This window comes from Linepithema humile, chromosome 7 (assembly GCF_040581485.1).
Source record: "Linepithema humile isolate Giens D197 chromosome 7, Lhum_UNIL_v1.0, whole genome shotgun sequence".
In the NCBI taxonomy this organism is placed as follows: domain Eukaryota; kingdom Metazoa; phylum Arthropoda; class Insecta; order Hymenoptera; family Formicidae; genus Linepithema; species Linepithema humile.
Window position 1 is genome coordinate 9,170,600 of NC_090134.1, and position 19,150 is coordinate 9,189,749.

The following is a 19,150-nucleotide window of genomic DNA, read 5'->3' on the forward strand; positions in this document are numbered from 1 at the left end:
CAATGCAATTTAAAAACTCAAAGTAATTTTAAAAAACTGATATGCAATTTCAATAATTAAAACTTATTTGTATCTAATAATTTCCCAAAGCACATTAATCTTACGCTATCTTTGAGTAAAGAATTTGCTCTGTCATTTTTAAATATTTATATTTGATTTTTTTAATAACAGGTAATGCACACAAGTGTTCAGCAATTATGAGATTTGATATAAAAAATGCATGTGCGTATTTGAAAATGCATGAAAGATATATGGCTGAGCAAATTTCACTAAACAAATATCATTATATGTATTAATAATTTTATCGATAATAAAATTGAAAACTTACATGTCTGTACTGATGCTACACTTAAGTAAATTTAATTTAAAAAAGAACGCATAAAATAAAGTTAACATGAAATTTGATGCTAAAAATGGAAACTTTAGTTGCTTGACTTTTATTTAAAAAGTTTTCTGACGGAAACAATTTTAAGAAAAAGTAACTTCCACAGAATTTATACTAAGGCACTGCGTTTAACAATATATTGCATATTCATATATGTATAGAAGATCATATATACTATTTTTGATATTATTACAAAGAAATACTAAAGCTTTTAAGATTAGAGTGATAATATGTTTTACTAGTAGTAACATAAAAGCAAGTATATATGCATTTGCTGCTGTTTAACAAAATTTATACAATCGTACACCACAAATGTCCATACTAGACTGAAAGAAATGGAACTGTAAAGTCTAAAAATGGTCATTGCAGCTGCGCGACTTATGTACAAAAAGAAACTTCTTATGAAAATTTTTGTAAAAAAGAACATTCAGTAAATTGCTTTCAATGTAATATTGATCGTTTATTTATGAACTCTATGCCAAGAAAATTGCTTAAATTGCGATAGTTTGATCACACAGTTACATTTTATGTCGCTTTATCTTACATTAGCGCAAAATTAGACAATTTTTTGTGAAATTTACGTTAAAAAAAAAGTTAATCGAAAGAATAAAGTAAGTACACTTTTGTAAATTTATTTTTTATCAAACGTGTCTGCACACTCGCGCAGAGATGATGTCTTTCGAGACTCGTTATTTTAATATCAACCGTATTCTGTTACTCATCATAGGCTTGTGGCCTTACAAGCAAACGCCATTTACTCGACTTCAGTTAATTCTACTTTTTAATACTCTAACTACTTATATTCTATTTCAGGTATATCATTATTTCAATTGTGGAATTAAGCGGAATTGTATTATAATTTATAATAATATAATTTGTTATTAAATTATTGTATATAGAGGGGCAACGAGAAATCTATTATTCAGAAAATTTAAAGTTAATTAAAACTTATAATTTTAGCTAATTAAAGTATCTTTTTTGAATGCACTTAGTTTAATAACTACTACATTGATATTATAGAAGAGTAACAAAAAATCCCACTTGCAAAAACCTTAAAATACATTTCGAATTTCAGTAAACCAAAGTATTTTTTTGAATGCGATTGGTTCAATAAAAATATTATTTGCAGTTTACAATATTTCTGACATCAAAATGTACTCTAGATCTCGTTCTCAAGGTCTTCTCCTCTGCGCTTTTTTTCAGTTTTATGATGATCAAATACAATTCGTTTCGTAACATTAACACTGTGAGTGTAATAAGAAATTTTAAAATAAAATAATTATTTTTGCATGTTATAAAAAGAAATGCACAACATTATTGTCATGATAGGTGAAGAATATGTTTGAGCAACTTCAGAATGTATATCATGAACTAAAAGACGTAAACGAAATTGCTATACTAGAAAAGTACGGACGCAGATCCAAACGTTTTACGACTGCAATTATGGGTAAGACAACATATTTCAAATTTTTTTATGCGTTTAATGACTTATGTAATTACTTCTTTAAAATTTTTAGTGTTTGCAATAACCGGTGAAATTATGTTTGCTTTGCTGGAAATTTGGTCCTATATTTATCATGATGTTCTATCTACAAATAAATCTCAACTACATGTTTCAATTGTTGTAACAGAATACTTTATCGATCAAGAGAAATACTTCTACTTAATCATAATACACAGATATGCTGCTTGGATTGTAGGAGGTTTCGCAATGGTAGGAACAGGAACATGGCTTATAGCATATCTTCAATATACATGTGGAATGTTTAGTATTGCCTGGTAAATAAATAAACGCAGAATATAAAAATACAATGCAAAAATTAATATTGTTAACGATAATTTTTTTAACATTCTAAATATGAACTATACAATTACAATAATAAAATTATTTATAGTTATCGCATCAAACAGGCATTGACAGCGGACATTATCCAAATGAGAAGTCTAAAAAGCGAGAAAGAAATTCATAAGGAAATAATTTGTGCCGTAGATATTCATCGCAAAGCTATGAAGTTAGTATACATATATGTCACCAGCCAAGCCCGAAGGATCGTCAATACTAAGATTGCCTAGGCAAAGTTAAGATTGTCAAGAGTGTTTTAGGCAATGTCCGAAATGAAACTGTATTTCGGACTTAGTCTGAAAATAATTTAGGCAATCTTAAGATTGCTCAAGGCTAAGCGTTGGATCCATATTCGTTTGAACGGCTGGATGCATCATTACGTCCGATTATGATCGTACGTGTCGAAAGCGTTCACTGCGTCTTTGTCCAATTCAATCATTCACACAATAGTCTTCGTCTGGATAAGTTATGTATAAAGAGAGAAGAACTAGGAGAGATTCATCACATCGCTCAGTTAACAGAAAAGTGACATCTCAAAATTAGCAACTTTTCAGTAGAGTATTTTTTAAATTTTGAATTGGAACAACGTTAGGATAGTAAATTCGTATAACTTTATTTTCTTTCTATGTTATACTTTCATTATAATATATTCTTTAAAACCATGTTATAAGTATATAGTTTTGAAGATCAATTTAATTTCATTGTCTCAAAAATTCAAATTTTTTATCTTGTCTCTTTTTTATTAACACAGCGATATTTAGGAAGATTTGAAGAATAACAGTAAGCAGTTTCACAGTCATTTTCATTAATTAAAGTTATAAAAATTTCGTTATCCATTCTGATATATATCCGAAAAAATCCGAAACAAGATAGGGTCCAGTCGTATGTCAAATCTATACAAACGTAAACACAGAACTAATTTACTTCTAGTGTGTGCGCGTCCTATGTTTTGCAGAGGTTGAGATTGTTCGTGCAAACTTCAGGCGACTAACATTTGGACGAATACGGATTCAAAGTCCGAAATAAAGTTTTATTTCGGACATTGTCTAGAACGCTCTTGACAATCTGAACTTTGCCTAGGCAATCTTAGGATTGCCGATCCTTCGGGTCCTTTGACGGTAGCATATGTACAATATCAAATATTCATCATAGTATACATGTGTATTAATACTCTTTCATATTCTCTAAGGTATACCGATTATTTTATAACCAATTTTGAAAGATCATTCTTATTTTTGATAGCAGCTGGCATGAGTAGCTTGTGCCTTAATCTTGTTTGTGTAAGTTTTGTGTTTTGTTTATGTACCACTGAACTAGTTTACGAGATTTCATTTCATTAACATTAGCTAAAATATTAATAAATATAAAAAAAAATAAAAAAACATTTCAAAATAGAAAAAACTTGTCATAAAATATATATATTAAAAATTTTTAAACTGGTGAAAGAAATCCGTAAGAGGAAAAAAATGAGTAAGAGGGAAGGAGAAAAAAAAGAAAAAAGATAAAAATAGTTCTTTCTAACATACTGATTAATTAAAAATGCATTTGCTATTAAAAATGATTATTTGCACAAGATATACACAACTGTTACGATAATATATGAATAAATACACAAACTACGTAAAAAACTACGTAAAAAACTATAAATTAATACATATGTAAACCGTAATATTTTACATTATAATTTCTAGATAGCAATGTTTGACGGTAACATTGAGCAGCTTGTATTATCTATTAGAATGTCAATTGTTCTTTACTATTACTTGTTTCTATCCAATTATGTCGCACAAGAAATTACCGAACATAATAACTACGTATTTGCTACTGCGTAAGAAACGTTTACACTTTATACAATTACGTGCGAATACTCAATTTACTGATGCTTGCAAAATAGATATTTTAATGTTAACGAACATAATAAATTCATAGTTGACGTGATTTGTAAATTTTTGCTATAAATTCCCCATTACTTTTTCTTATCTTTTTATAATTATCAATTTGTCATCATTTTGTAGATACGACAATCAATGGTATGTGGCTCATTTAAACATACAGAAAATGGTGTTGTTTCTGTTACAAAGAGGCACTAAAAGTTTTAATGTAATTCTTGGTGGAATATTTGTGGCATCGATGGAAAGTGCGGCATCGGTAAGAAATGTCCTATTACAATATCCTATTAATATAGATTACAAATGGAAAATAAAGGAAAATATATTCTAGATGTTGAGTGCTTCAATATCTTATTGTACTGTTCTCTATTCTACGCGGAAAAATTGAATAACATGTGATATTATGATTAATCCTAAATCAATGAAACCACTGATCAGGTTCTGCGTATGAGATTATCCGCAAATATAGAAGAGATTATCCGTAAGAAACAGAATTTAGAATTAACAACACTGTATATTCCGCCGTTTAGTTTTTCTTTAACTGTTATTGTAAATTCGTTAAATTTTTAGTAGTTGCGTTAAACAAAATGCATACAAAATGTCTGTAATTATTAAGGTAACGCAGAAATTATCCGCAATATCCGAATTATGTTTTACTTGAAAAAGTTTCGGATGATTTTTAACTTACTCTCGCAATTTTATTTTTGTACAAAACATATTAAACAAATCAATTTTGAATTTAATTTAACATTACATGTATCACTTGTTCAGTACTTGTTCAAATACAGACTGAGATGCTAGCGAGGAGAAAAATGAAAAGCAATATTGACAATATGTAGTGGAATGTGCCAGATAGTTAGATAAGAAAATTATTATGATTTCATGTATAATATATCTTAAATTGTGAATAAAATACATTTCTTTGTGTACAAAATACATTGACAAAACTGCTATTAATCCATCATAGAATTCACTCACGTCTTAACGTTCACAATTAACGAATGTTAATTACATTCGCCTAGTTACAATGTTGAACAAAATTTAATCTAGAAACGAGTAATAAAAAAATCAGAAATGTGATTTACATTATAATAATTTACTCTGTAGATATGTATCGAAAAGCTGTATAAATACTCATCAATCAATAGCTTAGAATATCTCTGTTTAATGTGTTATATATCAAAAGTGCTTTTAAAAGTGCTTTTAAGATAAGAGTTAGATAAGACTACTTACTACTAATAAAATATATAATGTTTAACAATATTTAGACAACTATACACTACGAATGATCATACGAGAGTAAAAAAAATAAAATTGTAGAGTTGGAAAATTACGGCCATTGCGGCTGCGCGACTTATGTAGAAAAACACCTTGCTGTGAACATTTTTCTATGAGAAAAGAACATTCATGAAATTGCTTTTAATGTAATATCGATCGTTTATTTATGAACTCTATGCCAAGAAACTTTCCTAAATTGCGAGAGATTGACCACACAATTATACTTTATGTCGCTTTATATTACGCTAGGGCTAAATTAGACAATTTCTTGTGAAATTTACGATAAGAAAAAAATAAGTAAATCAAAAGACTAGGGTAAGTACACTTTTGTGAATTTATTTTTTATCAGATGTGTCTGTACACTCACGCAGAGATGATGTCTCTCGAGACTCATTATTTTAGTATCAACCGCATTCTATTACTTATCCTAGGCGTTTGGCCTTTCAAGCAATCGCTAGTTGCTCGACTTCGATTAATTCTACTTTTTAATACCTTACTAACTTTTATTCTATTTCAGGTATATCATTGTTTCAATTGTGCATTTAAGCGGAATTGTATTACAATTTATATATAATATGATTTGTTTACTAAATTAGTGTGTAAAAAGGGGCAACGAAAAATCTATTACGTAGGAAATTTAGAGTTGATTAAAATTTATAGTTTTAGTTAACTAACATATCTTCTTTAAATACAATTAATTCAATAACTATTACGTTTATGTTCTAGAAGAGTAACAAGGAATCCCACCCCTAAAAAATTTAGAATACATTTAGAATTTTAGTAAATCAAAGTATCTTTTTGAATGTGATTCATTATTTCAATAAAAATATTATTTGCAGTTTACAATATTTCTGACGTCAAAATATACTCTAGATCTCTTTCTCAAGATTTTTTCTTCTACGCTTTTTTTTATGTGTGTTATGGTCAAGTACAATTCGTTTCGTATTAACATTAATACTGTGAGTGTAATAAGAAATTTTAAAATAAAATAATTATTTCTAAATGTTATAAAAAGAAATATACAACATTATTGACATGACAGGTAAAGAGTATGTACGAGCAACTTCAGAATGTATATAATGAATTAAAAGACGTAAACGAAATTGCTATACTAGAAAAGTACAGACGTAGATCCAAATGTTTTACGATTGGAATCATAGGTAAGGCAATATATTTTCTTATGCGACTTAAAGTTAAATGAGTTATACTGTTTATAAAAATTTTAAAATTATAAAACGATTAAATGTGGCTTATATGATTACTTGTTTATAACTTTTAGCGTGTGGAATAAGCAGTGAAATAATTTTTACTTTGGTACATATTTGGTCGCATATTCATCATAATGTTCTATCTACAAATAAATCTCAACTACATGTTCCGATTATCGCAACAGAATATTTTATCGATCAAGAGAAATACTTCTACTTAATCATAATACACAGACATGCAGCTTGGATTATAACAGCTATCGCAATGGTAGGAACAGGAACATGGCTTATAGCATATCTTCAATATATATGTGGAATGTTTAGTATTGCTTGGTAAGTAAATAGACGCAGAATACAAAAATACAATGCAAAAATTGATATTATTTACCATAATGTTTTTAACGTCTTAAATATGAATTATACAATAACAATAATAAAATTACTTATAGTTATCGCATCAAACAGGCAATGACAGCGGACGTTATCAAAATGAGAAGTCTAAAAAGTGAGAAAGAAATTCACAAAGAAATAATTTGTGCCATAGATATTCATCGCAAAGCAATGAAGTTGGTATATGTACAATGTCAGGTATTTAGTACACATGCATGGTATGTATACACACATTGACACTCTTTCATAATTTTTAAGGTATACCGATTTTTTCGTAACCCATTTTGAAACATCATTCTTCTTTGTGATACTCGTCGGAATGAGTAGCTTATGCCTTAATCTTGTTCGTGTAAGTTTCGTGTTTTAACTATATACCACTTAACAAGTTTCACGATACTTTATTACATTAGCATTTGCTAAAATATTTATAAATACAAAGAACAAGAAAAATATACTTTTCATGAAATATACATATGTATCAAAAATTTTTTAATTAATTAACAAATTCGTATAGCGAAAAAGAGAAAGGAGTAAGAGGGAAAGAAAGAGAGAAAAGAGAAAAAAAGAAAAAAAAACTTTCTTCTAACGTATATCTTGATTAATTAAAAATCCATTTGCTATTAAAAATGATTATTTTCACAAGATATGCGCACTACTGTTACGATAATGGATAAATAAACACACAAACAACGTAAAAAAACTACAAATTAATACAAATGTAATTTGTAACATTTTACATTATACTTTCTAGATAGCAATGTTTGACGGTAACATTGAGCAGTTTGTATTATCTATTGTAATGGCAACTATTCTCTACATTTACTTGTTTCTATCCAATTATGTCGCACAAGAAATTACCGAACATAATAACTACGTATTTGTTACTGCGTAAGAAACGTTTACACTTTATACAATTATGTGCGAATACTCGATTTGCTGATGCTTGCAAAATAGATATTTTAATGTTAATGAACATAATAAATTCATAGTTTACGTGGTTTGTAAATTTTTGCGTATGCTATAAATTCTCCAGCATTTTTTTTATCTTTTTACTTATATCAATTTGTCACCATTTTGTAGATACGATAATGAATGGTATATGGCTCCTTTAAACATACAAAAAATGGTGTTGTTTCTGTTACAAAGAGGCACTAAAAGTTTTAATGTAATTCTTGGTGGAATATTTGTGGCATCGATGGAAAGTGCGGCATCGGTAAGAAATGTTTCGTTACAATATCTTTAATGTAGATTACTGATGGATAAAATAAAGGAAAATATATTCTAGCTGATAAGTGCTTCAATATCTTATTGTACTGTTCTCTATTCTACGCGGAAAAATTGAATAACACATTATATCAAGATTAATCCTAAACCACTGAAATTGATCAGGTTTCGTATATGAGATTATCCGCAGTAAGATACAGAATTTAGAGTTATCAATACTGTATATTTTGCCGTTTAGTTTTTCTGTAATTGTTGCTGCAAACGCGATAAAATTTTTGTGGTTGAGTTAAACAAAATGCATGCAAAATGTTTGTAAATATAGTTTTATTCTTGTACGAAATATAATAAACAATTTAATTTTGAATATAATTTAACATCATATGCATTATTTGTCTAACACTTGTTCAAATACAGACTGAGGTGGTAGCAAGGAGAAAAATGCAAAGCATGTTCTGGCAACATGTTGTGGAATGTTTAAGATTGCTAGGTAAGATTTTATTACGATTTTATATATTATATATCTTAAATCGTGAATAAAATACGTTTCTTTGTACAAAATGTATTGACAAAACTACTATTAATCTATCATAGAATTTGCTCACGTCTTAACGTTTGTAATTAATAAATGTTAATTACGTTTGTCTAATTACGATATTGAGCAAGACTTAATCTAAATAGAAACGAGTACGAAAATCAAAAGTGTTTATACTAGCATAATTACGTTGTAGATATGTATCGAAAAGCTGTAAGATGAATAGTCATCAACCAATACTGCCTAGCATATGCATGTTTAATAATTTTTCGAGAATGCGCAGTATTTTGTCATATTTATAAATTTAACTTTTTTTGGCAAACAGCGCAATTATTAAACGATTAAGAAATATAGATATCAAAAACACAAGTGTTAAAAAATTTATAAAAATATACAAGACTAGTTAACGTAAAAATGATCATACTTTACTTTTAGTAATTTAAAAACTGTTTCTAATTCCTTTTAGTAATTTAAAAACTATTAATAATTCCTATCAGTACATATTGATTCTCCATATGTGAGAACAATGTACTAAAATTTTCGTACACTTTAAGTATCTCGAATCAGAGATCGGTGTACAAAGTTAACTGTCTCACGTAGACTAATAAATTAATTTCTTTAAGAAAAATTAAAATTTCGCACTAACATCCCGCGACGGCTCTCAACGCCATTCTATTATATTATGTGTTAAAAACTATTGTTGAGCACTATCAACACTAATGCTGACACATATGTTACAAATATTCACACCAGAATGGAAGAAATAAAACTGCGATGCTTTAAAGCAGTTATTACGGCTGCGCAAATTTTGCATAAAAAAGTCTTATTGTGAAACTTTCTGTGTGAGAATGAACATCTGGTAAATTGCTTTCGGTGTAAAATCGATTACTCATTTATGAACCCTAGTGCCAAGAAAATTGTTTAAATTACATAAATGTCTAATTTCACAATTATATTTTATTTCGTTTTCTAATATACAAACCTAAATTTGAAGAGTTATTGCAAAATTTACGATAAGAGAAAAAAGGAAGAATAAATCGAAAAGAGAGGGCAAGTGAATTTTCGTCGACTGCTGTTCCGTCAAACGCGTTTTGATGCTAACTGAGAGATGATTCATCTTGTAACTCGTCATTTTAATATCAACCGAATTCTATTACTTATCCTAGGCTTGTGGCCTTATCAGCGATCAATATTTGTTCGACTTCAATTAATCTTATTTTTTAGTACTCTGATAAGTTTTATTGCATTTCAGGTTGATTATTATTTTGATTGTGTTATTAAGAAATAAGTTATATTATAAATTATAGAAATCAATGCGGTATTTTAGATTGTACCTATTATCATGTAAAAGAACAAAAAATTCATCATTTAAAAATTTTAAAGTTGACTAGAGCTTATAGTTTTAGCTAACTAAAGTATCATTTTTGAATGCGTATAATTCAATAAAAATATTATTTGCAGTTTACAACATTCATGACGTCAAAATGTACGCCGAATCTCATCCTCAAGGTTTTATCTTCTACATTTTTTTTCATTTGTCTTGCAATCAAGTACAATTCATTTTGTATTAACGTCGATACTGTAAGTGTGTAAATAAGCATCACTAATGAAGAAATTTTCAATAAATTAATTATTTTTAAAATGCAAAGAGAAATGATATATAATGATTGACGTGATAGGTGAGGAATTTGATGGAGCAACTTCAGAATGTGTGTAATGAACTAAAAGACAAAAAAGAAATTGCCATAATAGAAAAATACGGAAGTAAAGCAAAACGTTTAACGACTGTACTTATAAGTAAGTGAGGCAATATTTTTTTATTTTTCTCATGCATTCTATAATAAAATAAGTAATTTTTTCAATAAAAAATGAGCAAGTTGAAAACAATTAAATAATTTATATCATTATTTGTGTAAAACTTATAGTATTTGGTATGAGCGGTGAACTTCTTTTTATTTTTCTGCAAATTTGGCCGTATATTCGTCCCATTGTTCTGCCTACAAATAAATCTCAAGTACAACTTCCGATGCCTTTTGCAACAGAATACTTTATCGATGAGGAAAAATACTCCTTTTTAATCACTGCACACAGATATGCAGCTTGTTGCATAGGAGGTATCGCAATGGTAGGGACAGGAACAATGCTTATAACATATCTTCAACATACTTGTGGAATGTTTAGTATCGCCAGGTAAATATAAATGCAAGACATAAAACATACAAAATTCAAATCATAAACAATACCTTGCCTATCATCTTGAGTTTAAATAAACTATACAATTTTTACAATTATTTTTTTGTATACTATTATAGTAGCAATATTATTTATATTTATAGTTATCGCATCGAACAGGCAATGACAGTAGACGTTTTACAAGTGAGAAGTCTAAAAAGCGAGAAACAGATTCATAAGGAAATAATTTATGCCGTTGATATTCATCGCAAAGCTATGGAGTTAGTAGATATTTGATATCACATATTTAATACGTGTATTGACACTCTTTCATATTGTTCAAGGTATACCGAATTTTTGATATCCAGTTTTGAGGGATCATTTTTCTGTTTAATAGCAACTGGCATCATTAGCTTGTCTCTTAATCTCCTTTGGGTAAGTTCAGTTAATATTGGATAAGTTTTTTTGTTAATATACTTCTGAACAAGCTTTAGGACATTTTGTTAGATTAAAATTTGTGCTAAAATATCTACAGATATAAAATAAAAAAAAAAATAGCTTCTCATGTATGATGTATTAATTATTGAGATAATAAAATTGATCAAGAAATTCGTAGAGAAAGAAAGCGTGAGGAATAGAGAAATATAGAAAGAGTAGAGAAAAGAGAAAAAAATATATGAGATAATAATTTCCTCATGATATATCAATTAATCAGAAAGGCATAAAAATGATTATTTGCTCATCTTTTCACTTAATTATAAATTGAGTTCCACAAGATCTGCATTTAACTATTACGATAATATACAAATTAATACATAAACTAAAAAATCCACTAGCTACGTAACACATCTTTACTTGCAGATACAATTTGCAATATGTAAAATATAATGATTAAAATATAAAAAGTTTATGGTAAATATAATGCACGTCTAATAATTTTCAGGTAGCAACGTCTGACGAGAGTATCGAGCAACTTGTATTACCTGTTACAATGATAATAGTTCTCTACGTGTATTTGTTCTTATCCAATCATGCTGCACAGGAAATTACAGAACATAATAATTATCTATTTACTACTGTGTAAGAAACGTTTACACTTTATACAATTACGTGCTCGTTTGGCAAATGTTTGAAAAAATAAGTAAAATAAGTTTTAACATTATCGAAGATAAGAAATTCATAGTTAACGTAGTTCGTAAAACGAGCGTGCGAATGGAATGATTTATTCATTTCTTTGTCTTTCTACAATTATCAATTTGTCATCATTTTTAGATACAATGTTCAGTGGTATGTGGCTCCCTTAAATATACAGAAAATGATATTGTTTTTATTGCAAAGAAGCACTAAAACTTTTTATGTGAATCTCGGTGGAATATTTGTGGCATCGATGGAAAGTGCGGCATCGGTAAGAAATGTTCCGTTAAAATATTTAAAATTATTAGTAAATAAAACAAAACAAGATATGTTTCAGCTGATGAGTACTTCAATATCTTATTTTACTGTTCTCTATTCTACACAGCAAGATTAATGATATATAATGGAATAATCAAGATTTTGGTTTTAAGCCGATCATATTTGAACGAATCTTTAGATTAAAGTATGTTTAATGTTATTTAATTGATTATATTATTATTACAGCAAAAACAAAAAAAATATATTTTATTATAGTTGATGAATGCTTCGATGTTTTACCTTACTGTTCTCTATTCTATGGGATGTGTAAAGTGTACTGAAAATAAGGGTCAGTCTTACGTCACTTAAATCGATTGAAGTCAGTTGAACCTCATGCACTAGTAGAAAAAATCAGCCAAGAAATAACAAAGAAAATTATTATTTGAATAAAAAAATTATCCTAATTTGAAGAATTTTAGCACATTATATACAGCAGAAATTTTAAATAATTTTTATATTTTTATATAATTAACTTAAATTCAGAGCTGGAACCTATTGTAAACTAATTCCAATATTTATTAAGAACAGGAACATTAATAATAATAAATTATTTGAGATAAAATATTGACAAAAATCGGGCAAAGATTTAACTAAACTTTTAAAATAGTAAAAATACATGTAAAAAAACAAATGTATATAAAAAATATTTTTATAGTAAAAGATATTTTTAGAGTAAAAGATGTTGCAATATTTACCGGCAACAAATTGATAACAGGTAAAATATGTTCTTATTTCAAGCCGGTATTTTTCTGAAGCCGGTATTTCTCTACCAAACTCACGAGAGTGCACGCACTAAAATAAAACACGCTAAAATGCATTAAATGATGTCAAACGCGCCTGCGTGACATGCCCCTTCATGGTGTCCCTCTATATGAGAAATAAACATCTGTTAAATTTCCGTCGACATTAAATCGATTATTTAATGATATCACCTTCTAAAGAAAAGATATTGAATTGCGAGTGAGTCAATTTCACAAAGACATTTATACAATTACATGATTATATGGTGCGTTTACATTTGGTGACAATCATTATATGGTGTAATATTTCCCATAAAAAACTTCTGCGAGAACCTAAATTCGAAGAAATAGCTGTGGAATATTCATTCGGCTGGAGTTAAAAAAAAGAATAAACAAACCGACTTTATCGTTTGCAAAGAAATGATCTCCAGAAACTATTTACATTTCAATCTGAATCGGATTCTTTTACTTACGGTTGGCCTATGGCCTTATCAACAATCCAAACTCGTTCGACTCCAATTGACAATATTTTTTAGTATTTTAATTACCTTTATTATATTTCAGGTACCTTAATATTTTTAAATGTATAAAAATCTAATAAATAAACTAGCAATCTGTCTCTTTTTTGCAAACGTTGATTTTGCAGTTAAATATTAATCGTTATGGAAAGCCAAAATTATTATTAAAGAATGTTGAATTTAAATATAACTATTACATAGACAGAATTCATTTTATAGTAATTACTCACATTACACAATAGTGTACATACAACTCTTTTAATATATAATTATATAAGATTACACACACACACACACACACACACGCGCGAGCGCGCGCAACACAGCTTTACAGTATAATTGTATTAATAATTAAGACATTTTTTAACCACATAAAACAATAACGATTTCAAAACAAATTGTTGAATAAAAAATAAAATCTTGTAGCTAACAACATTTCTGACTTCAAAATGTACTATGGATCTTTTCGTCAACGTTATTTCATCTGCATTATTTTTCATCCTCCTTACAATTAAATATTGTTCATTCAGTCTTAATAATAATGTTGTAAGTAGATCGTCTGTTGTGTATCATACTCTTGTTCATTTTCAGTCAATAATTCTGTACGATATAAATATCACAATCATTATTTAATTTACAAAAAAAAAACAAAATAAAAAATTGTTACAATAATAGGTAAAATATTTGCTAGAACAAATGACATATTTGTGACCAGCTAACGGACGAAAATGAAATCAGTATCATAAAGAGGTACAACAGTTACGGGAAATATTACACCATTGTATTTATGTGTAAGACAACTACTTTCTCTTGTTAGATGCAGAATATTTTATAATAACATTAATAACATTTAACTAATTTGACAGAAATTCTTCATTAAATATAGTGATTTTGAAATGTCCTTTAGTATTTGCTGTGTTTGTTGGATTCATTTTAATTCTGTACCCATTTTGGCCGCGGATTGCCAATATCCTGTCTATAAATGAAACTCGAACACATGCTGCGCTACCGTTTCTAACCGAGTACTTTGTCGATCAAGATAAATACTTCTATCTGATTATATTGCATACAAACGTAGCTTTTTTTATAGGGGGAGTAGCACTGCTATCAACAGGAACAATACTTCTAGTCTGTCAACAGTATGCTTGCGGAATGTTTCGAATTGCTTGGTAAGAAAATAGATACAAGAATGCAGGTACAAATATATTGATGTTAAGTTTAACAAAATCCCAAATAATTGACTAAAAAATCGCTTAGTTACCGTATCGAGCAAGCAATGATAATTTGTAAATTACGAAAAAATTACGAAAAAAATAGTCTAAGAAACGAGCTTTCGATTTACAAAGGATTGATTTATGCCGTGGATATGCATCGTGAAGCTATGAAGTTGGTATTTATAATATTACATATAAATGCAATATATATATATATAAATACATATATATATAGAACAATGTACTTTCTTTCTCTTAAAGATTCTGCAATTCATTGATATCCAAATTTAAAGTAATGTTCTTCTTCTTAATAATAACTGGTGTGCTTTGCGAGACTCTCAGCTTTTTCCAGGTAAGTTAAAGTTTTTTATTTTTAAATGTACTTATGATATGTATTGTGTCAATCAGCAATAAGATTCTTATAACACTGCTATCTTAGTTACTGTCACAATTTTCATAATAATTTATACTTAATTAATTTTGATTAAAGAGCATTGCTAATTTTAATTGAATTAATTGTTAGTATGTTCGTATTTAAGGTTTTTCAGGTAATGACAATTAGATATAATATTCAAGAACTATTGTTACCATTATTATATGTAATCGTTCTTGCATTATACATGATGATGAGCAATTATGTATCACAAGAAATCATGGATCACAATAATGACGTAATTATTACTGTGTAAGTGAAAAAGTAACGAGATTAATCAAATCCATATATTGGAATAAAATTCAAAATTAATATAATGATAAAAAATGAACAAAAAATACACCCAAAATGTTTTTTATACATTTTCTTATTTTTGCCGATTTATCAATTGCAATGATTTAGGTACAATGTTCAATGGTATTTAGCACCTTTACATGTACAAAAAATGATATTGTTTCTGTTGCAAAAGGGTACCAAAGCTTTTACTTTCAATCTTGGTACATTGTTTGTAGGATCATTAGAAAGTGCCGCAACGGTAAAAAAAATGTATCCAAATATATGTAACATGACATTTTATGCAAATAAAACAAAAAAAAAATATTTTATTATAGTTGATGAGCACTTCGTTATCATATTTCACTGTTCTTTATTCTACGCAACATTAACATAATATATTAGTAATAAAAAATAACAATAGTGGAAGAATTAAACACAAAGGATAATAGCCATAATTAGATGCAAACCTAATTCAATTATGGATATAATTATAAAAAATGTAAGTATTAAAAAAATGCAATTGCATGGAAAACACATCATGAAATATAATATGTACTTTTACCAGCAATAAATTAATAGCTAATGTGACGATCTGAGCAATTGCCGTTCCTTTGAAGAGCCAACCGTAACATATAAGCGCACGCACTAAAATGAAACACGTTAAAATGCATTGTTAGAAAATGTGAAATACGCCTGCGCGCGTATTCCTTCATGGTGTTTTTCTTTATGAGAAATAAACATCTGTTAAATTTCTGTCTACATTAAATCGATTATTTAATGATATCCCCATCCAAAGAAAAAGTATTGAATTGCTAGTGAGTCAATTTCACTGAGACATTTATAACGATACTTAAACGATTATATGGTGCGTTTACATTTACATTAAAATAAAAAACTTCTGTGAGAATCTAAATTCGAAGCAATAGCTGTGGAATCTTCAATCGGCTAGGGTTAAAAAAAAAAAATAAACAAACCGAGTTTATCGTCGTCAGATGTGCGCAAAAAAATGATCTCTAGAAACTATTTACAATTCAGTCTGAATCGGATTTTTTTACTTACGGTTGGCCTATGGCCTTATCAACAATCCAAACTCGTTCGACTCCAATTGACAATATTTTTTAGTATTTTAATTACCTTTATTATATTTCAGGTACCTTAATATTTTTAAATATATAATAATCTAATAAATAAACTAGCAATCTGTCTCTTTTTTGGAAACGTTGATTTTGCGATTAAATATTAATCTTTATGGAACGCCAAAATTAATATTAAAGAATGTATAATTTAAATATCACTATTACATAGACATAATTCATTTTATTGTAATTACTTACATTACACAATGGTGTACACACAACTCATTTAATATATAATTATATTAATATATACACACACATACACTAATACACACATGCGCGCGCGCAAGCGCATCCTTCTCGGTACTATTGTATTAATGATTAAGACATTTTTTGACCAGATACAACAATAACGGTTTCAAAGCAAATTATTGAATAAAAAAAATTAAATCTTGTAGCTAACAACATTTCTGACTTCAAAATGTACTATGGATCTTTTCGCCAACGTTTTTTCATCTGTATTATTATTCACCTTCTTTATAATTAAATATTGTTCATTCAGTCTTAATAATAATGTTGTAAGTAGATCGTCTGTTATGCATACTCTTGTTTATTTTCTGTCAATAATTCTGTACAATATTAATATCACAACGCGCATGTAATTTACGAAAAAAAAACAAAATAAAAAATTGTTACAATAATAGGTAAAATATTTGCTAGAACAAATGACATATATTTGTGACCAGCTAACGGACGAAAATGAAATCAATATCATAAAGAGGTACAACAGTTACGGGAAATATTACACCATTGTATTTATGTGTAAGACAACTACTTTCTCTTGTTAAATACAGAATATTATAATAACATTTATAACATTTAACTAATTTGTTAGAAATTCTTTATTAAATATAGTGATTTTGAAATGTCCTTTAGTATTTGTCGTGTTTATTGGATTTAGTTTAATTTTGTACTTATTTTGGCCGTTCATTGCCAATATCCTGTTGTCCATAAATGAAACTCGAACACATGCTGAGCTACCGCTTCTAACCGAGTACTTTGTCGATCAAGATAAATACTTCTATCTGATTATATTGCATACAACCGCAGCTTCTTTTATAGGTGGAATAGCAATGCTATCCACAGGAACAATACTTCTAGTCTGTCAACAGTATGCTTGCGGAATGTTTCGAATTGCTTGGTAAGAAAATAGATACAAAAACGCATTTGAAAATATATATTGACGTTAAGTTTAATAAAATCCCAAATAATTGACAAAAAAATAACATAGTTACCGTATCGAGCAAGCAATGACAATTTGTAAATTACGAAAAAATTACGAAAAAAAAAGTCTACGAAACGAGCTTTCGATTTACAAAGGATTGATTTATGCCGTGGATATGCATCGTGAAGCTATGAAGTTGGTATTTATAATATTACATATAAGTGCAGTACATATATATATACACATAGATACATATATATATAAAACAATGTACTTTCTTTCTCTTAAAGATTCTGCGATTCATTGATATCCAAATTTAAAGTAATGTTCTTCTTCTTAATAGTAACCAGTGTGCTTTGCACGACTCTCAGCTTTTTCCGGGTAAGTCAAAGTTTTTCATTTTTAAATGTATTTATTATACGTATTGTGTCAATCAGCAACAAGGTTCTTATAACACAGCTAGTTACTGTCAAACCTTTCATTATAATTCATACTAATTAATTTTGATTAATAAGGATTGCTAATTTTAATTGAATTAATTGTTAGTATGTTCGTATTTAAGATTTTTCAGGTAATGTCATTCGGATATAATATTCAAGAACTATTGTTACCATTATTATATGTAATCATTCTTGTAATATACATGGTGATAAGCAATTATGTATCACAAGAAATCATGGATCGCAATAATGATGTAATTATTACTGTGTAAGTGAAAAATTAACGAGATTAATCAAATCCATATATTGGAATAAAATTCAAAATTAATATAATGATAAAAAATAAACAAAAAATATACCCAAAATGTTTTTTATACGTTTTCTTATTTTTGTTAATTTATCATTTGCAATGATTTAGGTACAATGTTCAATGGTACTTAGCACCTTTACATGTACAAAAAATGATATTGTTTCTGTTGCAAAAGGGTACCAAAGCTTTTACTTTAAATCTTGGTACATTGTTTGTAGGATCATTAGAAAGTGCCGCAATGGTAAAAAAAATGTATTCAAATATATGTAACATAACATTTTATACGAATAGAAAAAAAACAGTATTTTATTATAGTTGCTGAGCACTTCATTATCATATTTCACTGTTCTTTACTCTACGCAACATTAACAAAATATATTAGTAGTAAAAAATAACAATAGTGAAAAAATTAGAACAGATAATAGCCATAATTAAATGCAAGTCTAATTCAATTATGGATATAATTTAAAAAAGTGTAAGTATTAAAAAAATGCAAATGCACGGAAAACACATCATTAAATATAATATGTACTTTTATCAGCAAT

At 28.0% G+C, this 19,150-nt stretch overlaps 3 protein-coding genes across 7 annotated transcripts; all 3 read left to right on the forward strand.

Moving 5' to 3' along the window:
• Window positions 1–1,057: 1,057 nt before the first annotated feature.
• Window positions 1,058–14,797, forward strand: LOC105675658 (uncharacterized). Its single transcript, XM_067359045.1, has 29 exons — window positions 1,058–1,198; window positions 1,515–1,631; window positions 1,715–1,832; window positions 1,903–2,164; window positions 2,281–2,397; window positions 3,418–3,508; window positions 3,920–4,056; window positions 4,244–4,439; window positions 5,745–5,912; window positions 6,235–6,354; window positions 6,438–6,555; window positions 6,675–6,936; window positions 7,053–7,169; window positions 7,252–7,342; window positions 7,745–7,881; window positions 8,074–8,206; window positions 8,632–8,704; window positions 8,946–8,962; window positions 9,858–10,001; window positions 10,211–10,330; window positions 10,429–10,546; window positions 10,675–10,939; window positions 11,086–11,202; window positions 11,266–11,356; window positions 11,865–12,001; window positions 12,194–12,326; window positions 12,393–12,518; window positions 12,590–12,662; window positions 14,722–14,797. The coding sequence occupies exons 1-27, from the start codon at window positions 1,058–1,060 to the stop codon at window positions 12,447–12,449; spliced, it is 3,597 nt and encodes a 1,198-aa protein (XP_067215146.1). The 3' UTR covers window positions 12,450–12,518; window positions 12,590–12,662; window positions 14,722–14,797.
• On the forward strand, window positions 14,314–16,313 carry LOC105675657 (odorant receptor 22c-like). 3 transcript variants are annotated; one of them, XR_010891385.1, is made up of 7 exons: window positions 14,314–14,422; window positions 14,539–14,800; window positions 14,889–15,017; window positions 15,107–15,197; window positions 15,385–15,530; window positions 15,681–16,053; window positions 16,120–16,313. XR_010891385.1 is itself a non-coding variant. In XM_067360041.1 (7 exons), exons 1-7 carry the CDS (start codon window positions 14,419–14,421, stop codon window positions 15,941–15,943), a joined length of 819 nt encoding a protein of 272 aa, XP_067216142.1. In that variant the 5' UTR covers window positions 14,314–14,418; the 3' UTR covers window positions 15,944–16,313. The 3 variants fall into 3 exon arrangements, 2 of the variants coding, with proteins under 2 accessions (XP_067216142.1, XP_067216141.1); XM_067360041.1 differs by having other exon boundaries at window positions 15,681–15,813; window positions 15,890–16,313; XM_067360040.1 differs by having other exon boundaries at window positions 15,681–16,313.
• Window positions 16,314–16,322: 9 nt separating this feature from the next.
• LOC137001311 (odorant receptor 22c-like) lies at window positions 16,323–19,053 on the forward strand. Of its 3 annotated transcripts, XM_067360013.1 has the most exons (9): window positions 16,328–16,704; window positions 17,089–17,208; window positions 17,335–17,452; window positions 17,567–17,831; window positions 17,922–18,050; window positions 18,146–18,236; window positions 18,418–18,563; window positions 18,714–18,846; window positions 18,921–19,053. In XM_067360013.1, the coding sequence occupies exons 1-9, from the start codon at window positions 16,561–16,563 to the stop codon at window positions 18,972–18,974; spliced, it is 1,200 nt and encodes a 399-aa protein (XP_067216114.1). In that variant the 5' UTR covers window positions 16,328–16,560; the 3' UTR covers window positions 18,975–19,053. The 3 variants fall into 3 exon arrangements, with proteins under 3 accessions (XP_067216113.1, XP_067216114.1, XP_067216115.1); XM_067360012.1 differs by having other exon boundaries at window positions 16,323–16,704; window positions 18,714–18,941; XM_067360014.1 differs by having other exon boundaries at window positions 16,578–16,704; window positions 17,032–17,208; window positions 18,714–18,941.
• Window positions 19,054–19,150: the final 97 nt, after the last annotated feature.